The 21,519-nt window shown below is 36.5% G+C and overlaps 1 protein-coding gene and 1 long non-coding RNA gene across 3 annotated transcripts in view; one reads left to right on the forward strand and one right to left on the reverse strand.

Annotated features, from left to right (window-relative positions):
• The window catches only part of VWA8 (von Willebrand factor A domain containing 8), a 188,723-nt gene that overhangs the window by 141,188 nt on the left and 26,016 nt on the right, over positions 1–21,519 (reverse strand). For both annotated transcript variants that reach the window (XM_035553444.2, XM_035553445.2), the window contains exons 5-10: positions 12,748–12,915; positions 10,667–10,831; positions 10,219–10,268; positions 9,773–9,881; positions 6,793–6,897; positions 334–465 (exon numbers count right to left, since the gene is read on the reverse strand). In XM_035553444.2, the coding sequence (XP_035409337.1) occupies positions 334–465; positions 6,793–6,897; positions 9,773–9,881; positions 10,219–10,268; positions 10,667–10,831; positions 12,748–12,915 (729 nt within the window). The remainder of the gene's footprint in view (positions 1–333; positions 466–6,792; positions 6,898–9,772; positions 9,882–10,218; positions 10,269–10,666; positions 10,832–12,747; positions 12,916–21,519) is intronic.
• Positions 2,268–11,314, forward strand: LOC118251389 (uncharacterized). Its single transcript, XR_004779785.2, has 3 exons — positions 2,268–2,863; positions 10,229–10,294; positions 10,848–11,314. It is a non-coding gene; the product is annotated as an uncharacterized LOC118251389 (long non-coding RNA).

Genomic DNA, 21,519 nt, shown 5'->3' on the forward strand with positions numbered 1-21,519 from the left:
AATCATCTCCATAGCCCTCAGCTGGACACTCTCCTGTGGCTCCATGTCCCTCTTGGACTGGGGAGCCCAGAACTGGACACAGTACTCCAGGTGTGGCCTCACCAGGGCTGAACAGAGTGGGAGGATAACTTCTCTTGTCTGGTTGGCAATACTTTTTCTAATGCACCCCAAGGATACCATTGGCCTTCTTGGACACGAGGGCACATATAAAATGTTACACTACCAAAAATTAAATATTCAATGCAAATGAGTTTCACTATCAAGTGTAAGTGTTAAATTCTTGAGTAAGTTTATGATAACAGAATAGAGTTTTATGAATATATAAATTCTTACCTGGAATGTCACTTCCTTTTCACCGATCTGGACAGTTACATCAGCCTTGAAGGGTTTGTTTCCTGGTACACTTTCTACTTTTGTAATCCTTCTTGGGCGCAAATGGCTTTTTGAGTCTTGAAGCTCAAAACGCTGTAAAATTAGGGGTTTGGAGGAATTAATTATTAAATACAATTTTCTTTTTTAAAACTGTTAGGATCAGAAACATACTCAAGATTAATTTCCTGTGACGTCCTAAATCCATTTACTTAAACTTCACTTTACTTCATGTACCTGTGTTCACTTTCTTGACAGCCTATATATTTTACATATTCATTTAAAACCAAACCAAAAAGACCTATCATCTACTTATTCTGACTGTAATGACAGATGTAAATTTAAAATGACATATGGCGACTTTGCAGTCTTATTCAGACTTAAATTATAAGAGAAATGGATGATAGACTTTAGCAAACGCAGTAATAGAACACCTACCTTTGCAGGCCATTATAACCAACTGCAGATTTCAGTATCTGGCTGCCAATAAAAATAACCATCAAACATTACATTTACGTAGCCCCGCAGCCTTATCACATGGTGAAAACTGAGGATAACCTGTACAAATTAAGCCTTCACAGCATGTTCTTGGTATAACAAAGATAAAGAAATGGACTTTTGTCTTCCCAATCTCCTTTTGAGCATTGTACTTTATTGTGCTGTATAGAGAAAGCATGATAACCATTTAAAAAATCCTATAAAAAGTCTATTTTGTTGCGAAGCAGAAGTCATTATAAGGGAGACTTAAGCATCAAAATACCCCACTAAAATTACTGAAGTCACAGTGCCTTTTTATTCAACAGACTGAAAGCTGAATCAACAGAAGAAAAAGAAGTATTAGTCCAACTCCTTAGAAGAAAAATTAAACAGAAGTTACTAATGTGAAATAATTCTTTAAAAGTATGTGGTTTTATTACTACTAGGATTCACAGCACTGCCTATTAAAGTTTAGAAAGAATACTGAAATGCATCCATACAAACACTTTGGCTCTTCATCACTTTGTAAATTCCCCCTCTGAAGCAAAAGCCTATATAAATTTCAAGTTTAAACTTGAATTTAAGGTAAATGTACTTTAGCAAAAGACTGCCCCAAATTGTATTTTTAATGTTAACAGCTTCAGATACCATTAAATATTTATACAGCAGCAGCAAACAGGAATGCCTGAATCATAGTAGTAACTCAAACTGTGATTCTAAGAAACGCTCAAACTATGATTCTGTGAAATGAACTACAAATGTTCTCACTCTCACGTTCATTAGTAAATTTTAATATTCTTGGTAAGTTAATGGCATTTTGGATAGGGTCAAATCTGCTTGTACATAAAATCACAAACTATACACTAAAATCCCCTACTCAGATACCAACAGAAGAAGAAAACTGAGCAAGCAGTAAGGTTATCTGTATCAGCAGCCTCTGTATCAATCAGTGATGATCTGGAGACAGCAGTAGCAGGTCTGGCACATAAAGGTCTTGGGAGTCTAAAATTCTAAAGGTGATTTTATTTATTTATTAATGTTGTTGAGGGTCCTACAGCTCATCTTTCAGACCCCAAAACAGGGTCGAAAATTGATAGATAACTGCCAACCCCTGCAGATCTTTACTGAATTTGTGCGACAGATTTGAATCATCACGTTTTAGCAGAGAGATGCTACTGAACTGGATAATTTAGTAATTAAATAAATTACCACATTTACACCTGGAGAGGAGAAGCAAACAAGAAAACTCTTTGTGGCTTTCAGAACACAACAGACCTCTAATGTAGTTCTACTTTTAGAATTACAATAGTTAGATATGGAATCAGAAAGTGGTGTGGAATGGATGAACAACACATCGAGTTTGCCTGAGCCGGAAATGACTTCCTCTATATAAAATCCAAGTTGATAGTTGCAAAGGAAAAAATGTTTGTGGCTTGGAAGGACAACTATTGAGTGCATTCAGTATCAGTAAGTTTGGGATACGCTTACTTGGAGAATCAGAAATGGGCAGCTGCATTGCCTCAGACTCAAGAGGAAAGAAGGAAAAAAAAAGGAAAAACTAGCTACCTAAAACAAGAGAAGAGGTTTGGCAGTCCATAACCATCAGGCCACATTCTGCATGCCTAGAAACATAAGAGAATAGGCATACTATGAAAATCAAAACAAGGAATAAGAGGAGTTCTGAACTCTTGGAAGCATCTAATGATCAGTACCGTCTCAGAAGGGAAACTGCAAAGAATACTCCGGTGATCCAGATGGTCAAAGGAACAGAGAGTTTAAATGAGACATATTTGCAGATAGCCACTCAGTTGAACCCACAGGACAGCTAAGCTGTTCAAAAAGAGATGTGAAGGCATCCAGAAGCAACTGATCTTTGCTGAAGATTCTTTGCACAGGAGGGAAAGAGATTTTTTCAAGGAACAAGAAGTCTGAACCGTTTTACAAGAAGCAAACTATGAACTGCAAGCATAACACAGAATAGATGGGGAAAGTCTGAAGGAGAGATTCCACTGCAATGGTATGTACTGGCACCAAGAGCATTCATTAATGCAAAAACCCAAAGATTATAAATGGCTCGGGGGGCGGGGGGGGTGGGGGTGTCACGTAGAGGGATAGAACAGAAACAAATCCTCCCTTAGACCACAATTTGCAACAGAAAGATCTTAGACTGAGCAGAACAAGGAAAACAATTCAAAGTTTCTGAACTATTAGTCCACTCTGTGTGCGAGACAACCTCTGTAGTTTGAAGAGGTTCCCTACTGTGAAGCAGGGAAACAGATTTAGAGGAAGAGGTCAGGCAACATTAAAGAGGGTGTGCAAACAAAAAAAAAGGAAAAGAGAAAACGAAAAAAAGAGTCAAAGGGAATAAACAAGCTCATATCTGATATAAGATCAAGACACTAAATGCAAAATTAATCACTACATGAAACCATGAAGAAAAATTCTAGAAGGTTCTTAGAGCACAGTTAAACATTTGGACAGTAAGCTAAAAGGGATCTGCTGCTAGATCCCTTCTATCGGATAGATAGATCCCATCTATCAGATGCTAAATCCAATCTATGTGTTGTTTCTGAAATCTAATAGGAGGATTCTCTTCATTAGAAGTTTTTAAAAAATAAAATAAAACAGTGGATGTTTCCAATACTGTAAAAAAGCAAGCCTGCAAAAGGCATGTGAAAATTAAAAAGGCAAAACCCAAATCTCTGATGAATCTGAAGTAAAATATTGAAAGCTTATTGAACAATGAGGAAATTAATACAGAACAGCTGCAGCCTCTTGTGAGCCACCAAACTCAACCCACATATAGATGACCAATTTTATAAATGCCTATCAATAACAGTACCTAGGGAAGAAAACTTCATGATTGTGAGAGACATCATATGTACTTAAGCTTATTCTTCGGGAATGCTTCACTGTAGGTTGTTTTCCTTGAAATCAGTGATTTATCAACATCTAAATCTTCTAAAGGAAAAGCTTAGGTTAAATAAATTTTTTGACTTATTTCTTGGAATTATATTTCAAATGTTTATCTGTCAGTCAAAATAATTTGTCATGCCAGTATTTCATGCAAGTATAAAATAACGTTTTAAAGGCCAGAATTCAAATCAAGTCATGCTTTCCTTTGCAAGAGCTCCTATATTTAAAATCTTCTTTAAGAATCAGAATAGAAATTAATACAGTTTCCCAAATGTAGTGACTTCATATATGGTTACCCAAAGGCACATCATTCTCAAGTCTGTTTTGGTACGTTTGTCCTGTTTATCACAAACTGATAATCTAATGAATAACAAATGTTGCCAACTACAGTCCTTGTACAAATGACCAGCAATGAATCAGCAGCTCTCATGATTGCTGCTGATGCTGGATTAGTGTGCAATCAAGGAGCACTTTATTCAATGCGAACTAGTTTGACCCAAGGAGCCACATTTATATTATATGATAAAGTTGGCAGACAGATAGACTGAATTAAACCTCAGACAAGTTTAACTCCATCTAGATCCACTCAACAAAGAGATTTGCATTTCAAAGCATCTTTATGCTTCCAAGAATAATGCTGTAACAAATTAATTTTAATCGCGGGGAAGGTGTAAGTCAATAGTTCATATTAATTGACAATCAAGAGTAAGAATTATGAGAAATACCCAGGACGTGGTGTAGTCCCAGTGAACAAGAAGGCATATATGGAAAAGATTTACCTAAACTGAAGATTATGGTTGGGAAGACAGTTTGTGGTGGACATAAAATCTTCCAGAAATATACGCAGGTACTAACAGCTGCCAAAACTAGCTGTTCAGCCTAACTGCCATCTACCTCACTTCTCAGCTCTGGCTGCTGACTGAAACAGGCTATATCCTGAAAATAAGATTCATTATCAGGAAGATCACTACTTCCCCATGTCTGTCTCCAACTCAGATGTCTAAACTTTACATTTTACTATATGAAATTTGTTTTTGTTTTCTTTAAACATTAGCTAATGTTAAACAGTGATTCAGTCCTCACAAATCAACTTATCAACTGCAAATACATTTCAAGTATACCATTTTTCGACTCTCAATCCTTCCTAGCTAAGATTAATATTCCCTAACTGTATCCTGTTACACAGAAAAAAAGTTTTCAGTGGCAAACATTAGCTGGATGCTTTTTGGAAATCTGTAGGAGGGCAAAATAATAAATCACCTTGCTTCTGCCAGACTCCTCTCTCTTACATTTCTTGTGGGATGGAAAAAATCTTTTCTTATTCATGTTTAATACAGTTCTGGCACTGCTACTGCTGAAATATCATTATAAACAGGAGTTCCTCAGTACAACCAGCTATTTTCTGCATTTTTTAAGATTCTTTGCTTAGCGCTATTTGTTGTGTGCAAATAGAATAATATTCCAAACAAGATTATACGTACGTGGTGACATAAAGGAGCAAGCTTGTAAAACTAATGATGAGGAAGAATATCCAAAAAATGAAAATTAACACAGAAATATTCAAATGATAAGGAGGTATTTAACAGTATACAGTCACTGAAGAAGATCTTACTAGTCAAATCCACCTGCCTTACATTGGAAGCAAAACCACATGCAACACCAAATTCATTAACAGTGATGGAAAATGAAGGAAGTTGATGGTACAGAATATTAAGACATACACTATGTATAATCGATAGGGGAAATAAAAAACACTAAAGATGTAAAATAAAGGCATATTAAGAACAGGAGCGACTGTTACTTCTTTGTTAACAGACAGAAATCTGCATTTCCATCCAGATCCCGGTTCTTGCAGGCAATTTCATTTACCCTGATATGTGCTGAACGGGCAACACCGCATGACACAATCAGTCTAGATTTCTGAAAGTTGTCTGGAATAGCTTCTTAACACAAGTGCTGCACTGGCCATGCACAGTGATGCACAGGTGGCTCTGCTAATCACAAACAAGGAGCAGATCCTGCATTTCAGGAAACGAGACTGGTTTATTCAGGGACGTGGCAGGTATGATCCCACAGGGAATGGCTCTGAAGGCCGGCGAAAACTAGCAGGATCTCCTTCAAATGTAAGGACTGTCCATCTCAAAACTCATGAAAACAAGCAAATCATCCTGGCTACAAAGGGAACACATAGCTAAGTTCCTATGCCAAAAGGCAGTATTCAGGAAGTAGCAGCAGGGAGAGACTACAATCATTTCCCTGACACATAGGCATGGTTTCAGGAAAAACAGCTACTAAGACTAGTAAGTCAAGCATTTCTAAATATGCAGGTACAAATAACTTCAATTTTTCATGACTGAAAGAACTGGGTAAGATGCTCTAGGCTGCAAATGTTAATTTGCAATAACTGCTTACAATGCATTCAAAAATGAAAGACAACTAACACTGTGCTAAAGTTTTGAAAGGATGAGTAGAAAAACCCAGCATAATTACATTTGATAAGCTATTATTATCAAACATGGCCAAAACAACACAACAGTTCTGATCAAAAACAAGCAATAAAAGGCTAATACAGGCTAAAACCAGACAATATAATCTTTAACCATGCTATACGAAATGCATTGTGTCACGTGATCTCTTTTTTTATTTTATTATCTCCTCATAAAGGTCACAGGCAAAAGGCATTTTTTAAGCATTTGACTACCTTAACCATATAAGTAGCTACTTTCAAATTAAACAAGCACTTCTGTAATAACAGGTTTTATGTAGTCTTTAACTGAGGTCTAAATATTCTATACAACATTGAGATTTCACCTATCACTATAATGGAATCTATGAGCTTACGAAGTTTTTGTTTGTTTTTGTTTTTTAATAGTGGTTTAGCATCAGCAATAATGTAACCATTTAGATTACTTAAGTGTTTTTTGTTCATTTTTGTTTTGGTTTTTCAAACTGAACTAATGAAGTAGCATTAGTCAGGAGAACGACTGTCATAATCCATCATTCCCTGGAATTACAATATGCAATACTTACTTTTAGTGCATCTTTGACTGCAGTCCTGCCTTCCTTTCCAAGGAAAACATTATAGGGGTAAAGCCGCTCAATAACATGCTGGACGGACATCATAGGAAAGGAATCCTAATTCAAATTAAAAATACAAACAAAAAAAAAAAAAGATTGGCTTGTTCTTTATCAGCTATTAACCTCAAAATCCAATATAGTGCTAAACTTAAAAAAAAAAATCTAGGGGCAATAAACAAATGACCACCACATCCTGTAGTTGCTCAAATGTCAACACAGGCATTGTGCGTGTTCAATTCATTATAACGTAAATGTCTAAAATAGGGTAGATAAATTATGACCTAAAAGTTACTTTCTCTCCTGTTCATAAATGGACGCTACAGTGACTAGCTCAGATATGTAAAGTCATTTCAGATTAGGAGAAACAAATCCCACCACATGTAACTGAGCTTCATAGTATCACTAGAAAAGATTCTGTATGACAAGAAATCTGTATTACAGTAATGATCTACTCATTCACAGGAATTTCTAGTATTGAATTCTAATTCAATTATATTGTACAGATTCTGCTTAACAAATCAATTCCGAGAAAATTCTGAACAAAAATGATCAAGATTTGGTTTGCTTTGAAGTGAGTTATGAAGTATGCTCGCATGGAAAATCGGAAACAATGTTTCACACCTCCTTGCTAATTATAAGTAGCAATTCTTCTGTCAGTTGTTAACTGAACTAGACAAAGATTCCAGTTACTTTGCCACAGTAATAAAGAAATGGAAGTACTTTTATGAATAGTCAAGAAACATACACACAAATCCTTTCACAGTAGAAAAAGGTTTCAAAAATCCTGAAGTAATGCCCGATTGCTTGTTTTACAGAAGACTTGGAAATTGTTAAGGACTAACTGTGGGCAACACTAGTGGTAAAACAGTTAGCCAGTGGACTGAAATAAGTATTATAACTCAAAATCAACCAATTTTCAATTACAAACTTGGATTACACAAACATCCAACTAAAGAGGAGAAGAGTTGCTCAGAAATGAAATAAGGAGATGCATATTTTATGAAATGTATAATTCAATTCATACTTACAATCAGTAATACTATTTATAATGTTCCATATTAAAAAAGCATCAGTAAAAATAAACGATTTAAGGGCATTGTAGTAAATGTGCTGCCTGAAGGATCACAGAGCCCATTATTGCATTTTTAAAGCGCTTTATATAGATATAAAACATAGCATATAATTTGTCCACATTATCTCAAATTAATAATAATTACAGTGGCACATCCAAAATTAGCCTCTTCAGAACAGCACCCTATAAAAAAAATCTCCCTTTCAGTAGGCAGGAGTTTTCAACTTACGAAACACATTTTTGGACTACATGAATCCGTAACAGGAGACAATCTTTACAATGTATTCATTCCACACCGCTATATGGTTAAGTCAACCTAGCTAAAAGTGGAGGATGACAGTGACCTGGTGTGTGATGGAAAAACACTCTAGCTAGAATCAGTGAGAACAGTTGGCTTAGAAAACTGAGTGATTAAAACTAATTCTAAAAGAAACAGCTCTGGTCTATCCAAAAACGACTCTGTCATACAATGATAACATTTTACATTCTCTAATGTAAAATAAAATGCTTCCTTCATTCCATAGTTTAGATAATAGCTTACGGCTCATTTTCTTTCCATTACTCTGAAAGCCATCTGGCATTCATTTAAAAATAATTTTTCACTACAGGGCTCAAAGAATAAAAAGTTGCAATTTATTTTAAAATACATCATGTATTTCTTTCCAAAAGCCCTCCAAATACTGTTTTGCTTCTCTAAACTTGAATCTTAATCACTTCATACTATTTGATGTAATATCACTAATTCAGACAAAAATTAGGTCTGTAAGTACCAGGCACATTGTCTTTCTAGATCACAGCTGAGGGTACTGAGCACAGCAGTAATACAAGCAACTGACAGCTTTTAATGTGTACAATCCAATGAAAGATGTAGAAGTAAACTGCCACTCAGCAGTACCACAGGTAAGATGATTGCACAGAAGATACAACATACGCTTGCACCTTGGAGAGAAGGTTTGAGAAGCTGTCCTGGTATTTCACCTTCCTGGGCTGACCACATCTTCCTGCAAACAAAAGTGTACCTGTCCTTCTCTCTCTTCATCAGATCTCATCTCTCTGACTTCCCTCAGGAGTCACCTTTTTTCACTATAACTTTTTACCAAGTAATTACAAAGACCAAGGGACAACAAGCTGTCAGGGAAAGCAGATGGACTGCCATAGCTTTAGGCCTGACCCAACGCATCTGCCACCATGAAGCTGGGAAGTGTACAGTCGTTATACTTCCCTATGGAGTGTAGCTGTCAGGAAGTATTGTATCTTCAAGTATGCACAGTGTGCATCTTCAAATAAACCCTATGGCTATGTTTAGTCTAAATCCACCAGCTAACCTGAAGACCTAACATGGGATTATCTCACACAACTGAACTGTCTCAGACACAGGTGTACTCACATTGGAACTAGTTGGTCCTTTTAGGTCTTAAAGGAGGGTAGTCGGTGTACTTGTAATGGAGTCAGTATGATTTACACCCATACTAGTAAATCAGAAAAAGCAAAACCTGAAAGTGCCTATTCCCCTCCACTGACTAAAAGGGGGGCCTAGATGACAACCTCACTGTCATCAGATACACTGTAAATGCTCCTGAAGTCACATTAGTTGATCAAGCAGAATAAAAACATTATTTTGAACACTCAGATGTACTCCATCACTTCAAAAATCTTGTGTTATGCCATACTTTGTCTTTCAGTATTATGCTACATACTTGCTTGAAGTATTATCCCACAAACCATAGTTTTCTTTTGTTTTGGTTTGGTTTTTGTTTTAAATGTTCTTGTTAATCTTCTTCCAACAACATGAACAATCCAGTTCTAATTCTGAGAAATCTTAAACTCATTCAGTTTCACAGCACATGTGTATGCACATACCAAAATCTGCACTGCAGCCGATAAGCTATCTAAAGGAAAATCTGGAAGTCCCAATGTAGAAGATTCTTGAGAACAGAGAGTTGTAGCAAAAGACAGGAGCTGAGAAATTCTGCAAAGGAAAAAATAATTACAGTTTTATACATGCCATCTATATTTAAAATACTAATGCCTAAAAAGTTAAATACAGTATAAGATCGGTATAAGAAGCTGAAACTATCTCTGAGCACAAATAAGTAATGTGTGATTGAAGTTCTAAAGCATTAAGAATTCATTATATGAAGGCTGCATATACAAAGCTGTTTGAACATACACCCACACATATTAAAAACTTGTTCAGTTCTGGTCTCTAAGTAGTGACAGAGGTTACAAAAATAGCAAGGAATCCTGAAAGGACACCACATTTCTTCATTAATTTTGATTTTTTTTTTTTAATTATGAAAAATTACCTCTCTGCAGAAATGTTTGATCCAATTGAATACAATAGCTGAAGATGGTCCTGAAAATAGAACATAAGATCATACGGTAAATTCATTTTGGGGTCATACTGTGGGTCACAGCTGATGATGTATGAGACATTTTCTATTTTTTCTCTAATTTAGACATCAACAGTCTACTCATTCCTGGGCACAGAATAAATTTTACAAATGAAAAGAAATATTATTAAATCTTTCTTTTAGGGTTATATTGTTTCATGGAAGTTATTTTTCTGCCGCAGCATTCCTTGGCAACTCAAAGCCTGCTTTTCAGGAATTTATTAGGTAGCGGTATGAAAAATGCCATTTAAGATAAATTTATTATTTAGGGATTCTTTTCAGAGGTGAGCTAAGTAAAATAACATCAAAATATTAGCTCTACTCAGTACAGATAATCCAACTTTTCTGCTAGGACACTTACCTTGAAGGGCAGATGATAAACATCTCTAGCTTGAAATCTAGAGCGAAGGGGAGGATCCAAAGGGTTACCAGAATATTTAGGTACTGGCAGACCCAACGCTATTACTCGAAAATCTTCACTAACCCGAACAATCTTCCATGCATCTAACTCTGATTTTGTATGTTCCTAAATTAAAATAAAGCAACAGGAAGAAAAAAATACATCATTAAATACTCCTCAAGATCAAGCTGCAAATGAACTAACAGTCCTGGTCCTTCAAGCTGAATGTGGTATTGTTCTCATCTTTCATTCAGAGGGTCTTGAAAGCATTGAACTATTCGGATTTGTGGATCATAAAAGCAGGGTTCTCCAAGACAAACGTAGACAGAATGTTTGATTAGGTGCAGCTTTCAGGCCGATAGCACTTTGATCATGGACCCCACAGATAGTCAAAGTTCAGAAGCACTGTTACAACCTTGCTTTCACAAAACAACAGAAAACCAACAGATGACAACAGTTATTTTATTCTGATACACTAGAAGTACATTACCATATCCCCCTCAAGAAAAAAAAAAGACTATAATTTGCATAAAAAGGTTGCATTTACAAAATACGCTTTAATGTAAGCAATAACAAAACCAGAACTATTACTAGGCTCCTTCACAAGAATTTGATGTTGTTTATTTCAGTTGTTGTCCTATAAAAGATTTAATGCATACAAAAAATGCACTCTTTAGCCTTTCTGCATCACAGTCAAGTCTTCCTTGAAACTTCCTGCAGATCTAGTTATTTAGTAATTATTCACACAGGAGAAGAGAAAATGAACATTAGCTTATATAATATCATATTCCCCAAACAACAAAACAACAATATTAGATTTAGTATTATAGCAAGAGATTTATTTAATTCATCCATTAGCAGTATGCCTGAGGCACTCATTTTGAAACATTTTATCATTAGAAAAGTGTTAAAAAGGAAAAAAGAAAAGAGGAAGATGTTTTGCATAACTGCAAACAAATCCTGTCTGAATTTGAATTCTCATTTTCAGTCTTGATCACATTTTAAAAGCCCACTTTCAAATTCAATAATAATGCTTCCAACAATTTTATCTACTGAATAAATACTTTAAATTGTTTTTGGAAAAGGCACAGATCAGACTTGTGACCAGAGATGAGACATATAAGAAATATCAGTATATTTTCAGAAATCTCCTACAGTACTAACAGCATCGTAGGCTAGTTCATGTAATCAGGATCAATGAGACGGCTTATTGCAAATGGCTTTTTATTTCACTTGGGTCTGAATCGTATACTTAACCACAGTTATGTATGATAGATAGAAACATGAGTGAGAAGAGATCAGACTGTTACAGCAGACCAACAGGCACGTGACTGGAAACTACAGCACACAGAAAGTAAGATACAGCGTACTGGTGGAAACTTTCTGATGAAATGTGCTGAGGTCCCCCAAAAGCCTGAAAAGTATCCACTCAAAGTTAAGCAGTGGGACTCAAAGCCTGAAGAAAATGAAAATGGCTGAAGTAGCAACAGCAGCAGACACTAAAATCCTATCAAAAGAAAATTTGCTAACTATTCCCTATAATTTGGATTGGCTGTTCATGCATACTTTACTAAATTAAAGGTGAGACAGCACTGAGAATTATAGTGTTGCCCATATTGACCTCTCTTTTTGTTATTCTAACATTTTAAAAGCTTAGCAACAAGATTATTGCAATGTTGAAGCATTATCTGAACTTCATGGGGACGCTTTCAACTGCAATCTCTTTTTACAACTATATTTTGTTTACTCCCAGTGGCTTTTGCATTTAAGAAACATACATTCTTCACACAGTATTAACACAGATGACTGCTTTTCATGTGGACAGAGGGGATACAGATTAGAACAATCTTTTAATTGCAACTCGTAAAGGAATATTTGACTACTCACATAGCTTTCACCCTTCCGATCTCATCCCATATAACATCCCACATACACACCGGGTCTGATTTCATGCGTTTGGCTTGTAACTACTATCCCCTTCGTAACAGCATAGGAAAGAATAGGAAAACAAAAAATGGAAAATCCAAATGACATTTCCCTACCTGCAGAAGTTTGTCATAGCGTTCTGCAGACATGAGAAAGCGACCGTCTTCAAGCTGCATTTCCCTATTCTCCAACAAATTGTTTAACACAGGCAAGACGTTCCGCTCAGCCTTCTCCAAACCTTCCAGCACAAGGATTCTGCCTTCTGTGGCTGCACGAACTGCACACTTTTCGAAAACAGAAAACAATGTTGGAAGAGAAATAAACATTACATTTCTCATGAAATCCTGCTGAAAAAGAATCTGCAGATACTTTGCAAAACTTTCCAGATTTTCATAAGAATCAATAAGATACACATAAGTAGTGATCATGAAGAGTGACAGATGATTGTCTTAACAGTGCTTTATATTCATGAGCTGGACTTTTATCTTGTAACTGTCACACAGGCTGGAGAGAGAAAAAAAAATCAGTTCTGATGTCTTGTATCAACAGAAAAAAAATCAAAATATTGCAGACATACTGGGAATACATCAAAATGTAGCACCTCTTTTTTTTGATGTATACTGTATTTTCTGGTATTTTAACATCATCTAACAATTCTGGGATAGCTATTTATACAGAATACAGAGCACTGAGGTGGTTGTACACGTTTACAATCATATTAAAATGTTAAGAAACAAAAAGTTATATATTTCTTTGGATTATTCTGCTTATATACCAGTGTCATTCCATCACCAGTACATTACTTTAGTCTGGCGAGAACATGTCTGTTGAAACCAGATGTGGGAGATAAAATAAAACAATGCTATATATAATCATATGTTTTAAAATGTTATAAAATTAAGAAGATTTAGAATTATGTTCCCTGACCGAACACAGTCTTCTATAAGAAGAGAATAAAAACTTAGACTTTCACTTGTGAATTCTTTGGAGCCTTTGGGATGGGAATTTTCTGTAGTTCATTTCATGAGTTGTTTATATATGTATGTTTAATTAAGTGCCTAATGTATAGCCAAAATGTAAAACTGAACTCTGGTACTGGTAATTTTGTGTGACTTCCTTGCAGTAAATGACATTCACTCAAGTAAATTAACTACACTTCATAACTAGTATTCATATTTACTGCCCAGTAAAAGATTCTGAAATTTAATGTTTTCTTGTCTATTTTCAATTTGCAGAAGTTTAGCCAAATAATAATGGGACATGTGTAGGCACAGGCAATGTCAAGAGCAACTGAAGAGTTTTCCTTTGCATTCCTGTTACGTTTTAACCTTATTTTCGACACGAGCACTAATGAAATGAAATGAAATGGAATGAAATTTCTTTCCAGTATATCTACTATGAACTCCTACAGATGAACCTTTCATGTGATGCTTTGTATGTATGATGAAACTTTCATCTAAGACGTAAATTTCTGATGAATATAATAGATGTCAAAGACTGGAACAGAGAGAAAGAAGGAAGAAACAAGAAAGAATAATGAAAAGATGCCAGAACACACACACACACACAAAACCAACCAGAACAAAAATAAGAATTACTTACATAAAAAAAAAGCGTAAAGGACAAAAGGAAAAATGTAAGACAGAAACAAAAAACAGTTCAGTGTAACAGAATTGATGCATGGTACAAGGCATGTGGCAGAATCAGAGACCTATCTGAGAAGAAAAAGATAACACTAAATTATAAGACTCACTAATTTAGTTGCCTCTCATGCACAGTATAGATGTATAAACAACTACTGGCAAAATTAGCCATACTATAAGCTTTTAAATCACAACATCATTATTAAGACAGTATTAATTCCTGCACCTAATCTGGATTAAAGCACAAATTACAGAAAAAACGCACTCACATTGTGTACTGTACTTGTACAGTACACATCTCCAGATCAAGTTCCCTTCCCTGACATTTTTAGTATCAAGCTTCATAATCAGTATCTGAGGAACCTGGAATAACCCCATCAAACAAGCAGTAGTCCTGAGATTGTTTCCCTTCTACTGAATCACTAATTCCTTCCAAAAGCAATCAGCATGTGAATTGATTTTATTGGTTAATTCAGAACATCATACTTCAACGGGCAATACAAAATTCCCCTCTCTTCATCCCATAAAAGTTGTATGAAGGACAAATTTTGTACTAACATTCTTCTCTAGACAGGTCACAGTCAAAAATCTGCTCCAACCTGCTTGAATAGAAATCCTGAGTCTCCAGCAACCAGTCCAATATTGTGAACAAAGCGCTATTTCGTCTAAACGCACTTTAGGGATACAGCCAGAATATGCTTTAACAAACATCTTATTTGCCAAGTTGGTTGGATTCTGCATATTGTATGTCTGTGAAGACTTTATGACTGAGTTTTACTAGCCAGAGGAAAATACACGTTCTGTTCATATGGTTTCAAAATATTTTCAGTATCCATAGAATCTTGTTGACTTGCATTGAGACATGCATGCTATGGATGAAGGTTTGCTGAATTAACAGGCTTCCAGTACCACGGAATCACAGTGTGGCTGAGGCTGGAAAGGACCTCTGGAGGCCATCTGCTCCACCCCCTGCTCCAGCAGGGCCCCCCAGTGCAGGGTGCCCAGGACCCCGTCCAGGCGCCTTGTGCCGCTCTGCCAGGAGGAGACCCCACAGCCTCTCTGGGCAGCCTGGGCCAGTGCTCAGCCGCCCGCCCAGCACACAAGTGCTGCCTGGTGCTCAGAGGGAGCCTCCTGCCTGCCCCTTGGTGCCCACTGCCCCTGGCCACCACCAAGCTTCTCTCCTGGGCTTGTATAATCTGGTATAGGTGTAGACCACAAATATCAGGAAATATACAACAGGATCTGGGGGTGCTGATTGATGCTCGCTTGAACGTGAGTTGGCAGTGTGCTCAGGTGGCCAAGAAGGCCAATGGCATCCTGGCTTGTGTCAGGAATAGTGTAACCAGCAGGAGCAGGGAGGTGATAGTCCCCCTGTACTCAGCTCTGGTGAGGCCACACCTGGAGTGCTGTGTTCAGTTTTGGGTCCCTCACTACAAGAAGGACATCGAGGTCCTGGAGCGTGCCCAGAAAAGGGCTATGAAGCTGGTGAAGGGCCCGGAGCACAAGTCCTGTGAGGAGCGGCTGAGGGAACTGGGGGTGTTGTGTCTGGAGAAGAGGAGGCTCAGGGGAGATCTCATTGCTCTCTACAGCTACCTGAAAGGAAGGTGTGGGGAGTTGGGGGTCGGCCTCTTCTCACAGGTAACTAGTGATAGGACTAGAGGGAATGGCCTCAAGTTGCGCCAGGGGAGGTTCAGGCTGGAAATGAGGAGACATTTCTTCTCTGAAAGAGCAGTCAGACACTGGGATGGGTTGCCCAGGGAGGTGGTGGAGTCGCCGTCCCTGGGGGTGTTCAAGGAAAGGTTGGACGTGGTGCTTAGGGACATGGTTTCGTGGGTGACACTGGTGGTAGGGGGATGGTTGGACCAGATGATCTTGGAGGTCTTTTCCAACCTTAATGATTCTACGATTAATTTCAAGAAAGAAGGTGCTCTCCACCAGCAATACAATCTGGAAAAGCAGCTTAATATGCTGTCTTTCCTGCTGCTCATCAGTTCAAAGGTTCAAAATTTAAAAGGAAACAATTTCCTGAACTTGGAAACTACTTGAAGTTTTTATTCAAAATTATGTTGCTCAGTACAATACTTCAAAAGGGATGCTATGGCTTGTAAAAGGTACATATGGGTAAGCCAAAGACGATCAGTTTCAGGAATGGCTGAGTGCACAACCATGCTTCTTCACTTCTTAATCAAAGAATCCCCATGACAACAATAACATCAACATCATCTGGGTGCTAATTTACTGTGATGGCTTCTGTTGCTGTGTTGTTTTGTTTTAAACAAATTGTTCTTCTCGTATATTTTTAAAGCATATCTGAAATACTGGAAACTGTTCTCCAAAGTATAATGAAATAAATACACAACTCATCTACCTCTAAGGACCTTCTGAAAAGCACTATTAACATTAGAAAGCATAAAGTCTGCTCTTAAGACCTAAACAGCTGCATATCTCTGGCTGAACTATGATATTTATGCATTCTATTTGGTAATGACTAATAAATTTCTGCAATAAGCTAGGCATACTACAAGGCATCTTCTGAATCATTATTTCAGTTTTATCTGTGTATTGATGGATTGGTTTGGAAACTAAAAATGCATAACAAATAAGAAGAAGGAAAGCAAGTTTGCAATCTGTCACTGAAAATCATTTTTTGAAAGATGCTTCCAAGAAACTCATCTTCGTAATTCTATAATGAAAACCCAGAAATAGCTGTGCTGTCTCACTCTCTCACTAGCCTCATTTTTTCAAAACGTTTAATATAAAATATAATTTAACAGAGGGGGGTTATATTATGCAACCGCGATGGTAAACCTGAGATAAAAAGTATTAATTCTTGTTAAAAGGCTGAGAGGGATTTGTTAAATGTTTATCTTTGGATTTATTGTAACTGCAGCCAGGGACTATTTTGCTCATCAGACGAAGAAACAAGCTCACTGCCACCCACCGGTGCCCCTGCAGATCTGAAAGGATGGTTACCTGGATACCTGCACCAGGGAATACCTGCACTTGTAACAGACTGAGTTTCTTCTAGAGCAGAAACCCTTAATACAGTGTTACTCTCGTAGCAATGGCCTTGTGCAACAAATATGTAATGGAGATTGCCCACCCTGGTTTCATTCTGCACCCACAAAAATATATTTTTACCTTTAAAGGCGGAAATGCCTTAGAAACTAAACAACACTAAACAGGGTTTCAGTCTTTTGCACAACTGAGCTCTTCCGCTTGAGCAGCGACAACTGCAGGAACCCCTCTCATGACATAAATCACAGTGTATAAGCACATGAACAAGCTTCAACAATGTCAGAAAGGGAGGAAGGACAGAAAATAGCTCAACATGATGCACATGCTGAACTGCACAAACACCAGAGAAATATGCACATTTTTGCAAAACTAACCAAAATAGTTTGCAAGAGCATAAGAATTTTAACAGTGTTATTTGAAATACCACCACTGAAATCTGTTAAGTTTTTCCTCAAGAAAACGCATACAATAAAATCAGAAAACTCTAGTCACTTCAAAAACAGTGAGGAAGATTTTGAGGGGAACTATAAGTGGTTTTACTTTTTCAAACTTGTGCATCTTTTTGAATATGATGTATATGCTATGTTTCAGAACTGTATTCCAAAAATGCTACTGAAAATTGATGAGCAGTAATTAGTAATTAAAGTGTCTCTTTTTCAGGAGCTACCTGGAGATATTTTTAATATATATATATTTTTTTAGAAGATGAGTGCCCTTTCTCTGAAAACTGGATCACTGTAATGACATCTCAAGCCCAACAACCAATATTACAGCATGGAAAAAATATCAGAATAAGTAGCTCAGTGAACAAGAGAACTAAAGAGGTAAGGTTTCCCTACATCTGCAGCCTGCTTTTCAGATGTCACTTCCAGTGTAGTATCTTGTTCCCTCCACCCGCACAACATCCCACACAAATTCACCTACCAAGATCTTTCCATTCACTCCTGTATCTCATACACGTTCCAACAACGGTATGTCCAGATGTCTCTTATGGTTAAAAAAAATAAACATAAAAAAAAACTTTAGCTGCCATCTGGTAAAGACAACACTAAAATCTGTCTGGTTTTGAGCTAACACGATGCTGCCTGGCTGCAGCAGGCTAACACAACTTAAACTACTAAATTCATGGTGCAGAAATGGGGGGTGGGCATTAATTTGAGTCCTTGTAACCTACCAAGCTACCAGACGTCACAAAACGCAGACAAAATTGGTATCTTCTAAATTTTGTTCCGTGGGTCAAGTATAAAAAAAAAATCAAATTTTTCAAATGTAAATCATTAAAACTAACCAACAGCTAAAGGATATTGAGAAAAAAAATGGCAGGGATACAGAATGGATTACATGATGAGCTTTTCTTCCTTGTTTTACTGGGGAAGGAAGAGGGTATTGCCCAAGACTCGTAATTCTCTGAAAATGATTCAGGTTACTCTTTTAAGAAGACATAATGGAACTAATCAGATCATCAAGTTTTCTGTAATACTTGTATGGAAATAGCAAGAAATTATCTACAAATTTAGATAGAGTCTAAAGATAGATGTACAGACAGATGTCAAGATGTCAAGATCAGTGAAGCATATAAGGCTGTCACCTATTGGGGAATCTACTTTACTAGATTTTAAAAATATCTGGAGGTTAAACAGCATGTCTAATGGTATGCCTCTACTAAAGAATATCATTTAATATATTTGTTCACTTTTTAGAACGCTTAAGTCCTTCATTATTGTTTTCCCTCAGGAGTTTAGCAAACAGGAAAGCAGTTGAGCAACACTGAGATGGATGAGTACTTAATGAAGTAACAAAATAATTCCTCCAAAATAAAAATATTGTCAAAAATTTAGCAGTGAAATGAAGGGCTAATAAAGACCACGTTCAAATGATTTCAAGGCAATAATGCCAAACTTATTAGAAAAACTTAGCTTTTCTTTAAATATTTGTAAAATCTGGTGTTAGTTCTTTAAAGTAACATTTAATAAAAAAACTACCAAATGCATAATGACATTCAAAGATGATATTTAAAACAGACCTACTATTCATCTGAGAATGCCTATTCTTTTTTTTTTGTTAATTTTTTTTCCACTTTGCAGACTATGATAAACCATTGTTTTGCGCTTAACAATTTAGAGCACAAATATACTGAGTTATATATGTTCAAAACATGATGTTTGGGTTTTATTAAAAGCAATAAAATAGTAATTAATGTGGTTATTCAAATAAAAAAGTAACTGAGGAACCAAATCATTCAAACATTTTCTTCATCTGTAACGGGGGGCTGTATCTTCATTCTTCAGTCTACCTCCCCTGCTGTGACAATCGAGTGTTTTCTTTTTCTCCTCTGAGGCTAGGAAAATTACTGGGTAGACTGCACTTGTTTTTAATAATACTGCTATTTACTCATTAAAAAAAAGACAGAATTCACATTATACCATAGCACTATCAGCCAGGCTGGTTACTATTGAAAAGGGACTTCAGATGTCCAAAGTAGAAATGTTTTAGTGGGGAAGAATGGCCTGAAACAGTCAGCACCTCATTCACAATTCAATCCCGTAAGTCAGAAGGAAAAGCAACTAAAAAGGAACAACCTGAATTCAATGGAATTTCAGATCACAAAACTAAGCTACAGTTCACTCTAGGAAATGAAGCAACGTACGATAAGATCATAAATAATGTTAACGTGACAAGAATCGGAACAGTTTTATTTCTTAGTCATTGATTTTAGCTTCCTCCACCTTTTTTTTTTTGAACTACCACAGATCAAGTGATCTGCTTTATCACCATCACTCCTTCCCCTAACACTACAGCAGGTGTTTTAGAAATGGTGACTGCAAACTGTATTTACAAGAGAACAGGTAACCACTTAGACAGGATCTGGCCCTTTCAGCCAATTTACACCAGGTTCATCAGGATAACGGTAAGTTCACATCAGGAACATGGAAGAGCTTGCATGTTGGGCAGAGAGGATGCCCAGGAGCAAACGATCTGAGTTTCTGAAAGGATTTGCCAGTGCAATTACCTACAAGCAAAGAAACCTAGTTATTTTTTTTAATCTTCATTCTACATGACACTTGTCTTCTGGACAGGAATAAGGAAGATGAGTTGTTTAATTTTTTCTGTCTGACGAGTAGCAGAATAAAAAGGAAATTAAGTACTTCACAGATACCTAAAAAATGATAAAGGTACTGTCACTGGAAAATCACTTTGATTCAGAGCTCTACTCATCAAATCCATGTTGACTATGAATGTTATGACCCCACATATTACAAAGTGTATGTATGTTCCTGCATTGTAGAAACACTAGCTGAAAAGAAAGTGGAATACGCATGTAACAGACACAAAAAAATGAAACCGCACGGCTTAGATTTTAACCTGTAAGGAATTACAAATATACAGTCCTAATGGTCCTTACACTACATCGCAGCCATTTATCTCATAGGGCTTCTACATCAAATACTGGATTCTTAACTGCTAACCTAACAGGTCCAGTTAAATGATGGCTTCAACCAAATACTCTTGGCTTCTACCTAGTATTTCTCCGTTTTCTGTGCAGTGCTGGTCAGAAGAAGAAAATTAATAGTAACATTCATACTTCTGCAGCACTGCATTCCAAGGCAGTAAGTTAACAAATCACAAAATTACTGTTTGCATTCACTGCATTTTTTTTTAAACAGATGAATTATTCTTGCCCATCTCTTTGCTAGAGTATAAAGAGTTTTTGTGATATGTTTATACATACATATACATATAAATGTATCTATACACACACATAGGCTCAAATGTGATTATTGTTTCAAAAAATTAATCTCACATCTTACTTTTATTTATTCATTTATATTATCTTTCTGATCTCTTTTGATTAAAAGAAACCAAACTCAATTCTGTGTAGTGCTACTCCAGGGGGTTTTATGTCATGTTCATTTTTCAGACAGGATAATTTAAGCTGTCATTTCTGTTACTCTGGATGTTTAATTGATTACTACATCAAGTCTCTCAAGTCATAGCAGAAGATCACTTTTCTGGTATTTTGACAATCAATTTTGCATTTTATCATTGTATAACCTAAGATGCTGGTGCAGTGGGGGATGCAAAGATATTCTATTATAATGAGTATGCTCATTTAGTTCAAAGATACACGAATATTGAGCCTAACTCTTTGTAAACACAGAAATGGCCATGATATACATACTTATCCATTCAGTGTGTACAGCTTAATTAGCAAATATTCAAAAGGAT

The sequence above is a fragment of the Cygnus atratus genome, chromosome 1 (genome assembly GCF_013377495.2).
Source record: "Cygnus atratus isolate AKBS03 ecotype Queensland, Australia chromosome 1, CAtr_DNAZoo_HiC_assembly, whole genome shotgun sequence".
Taxonomy (NCBI): Eukaryota; Metazoa; Chordata; class Aves; order Anseriformes; family Anatidae; genus Cygnus; species Cygnus atratus.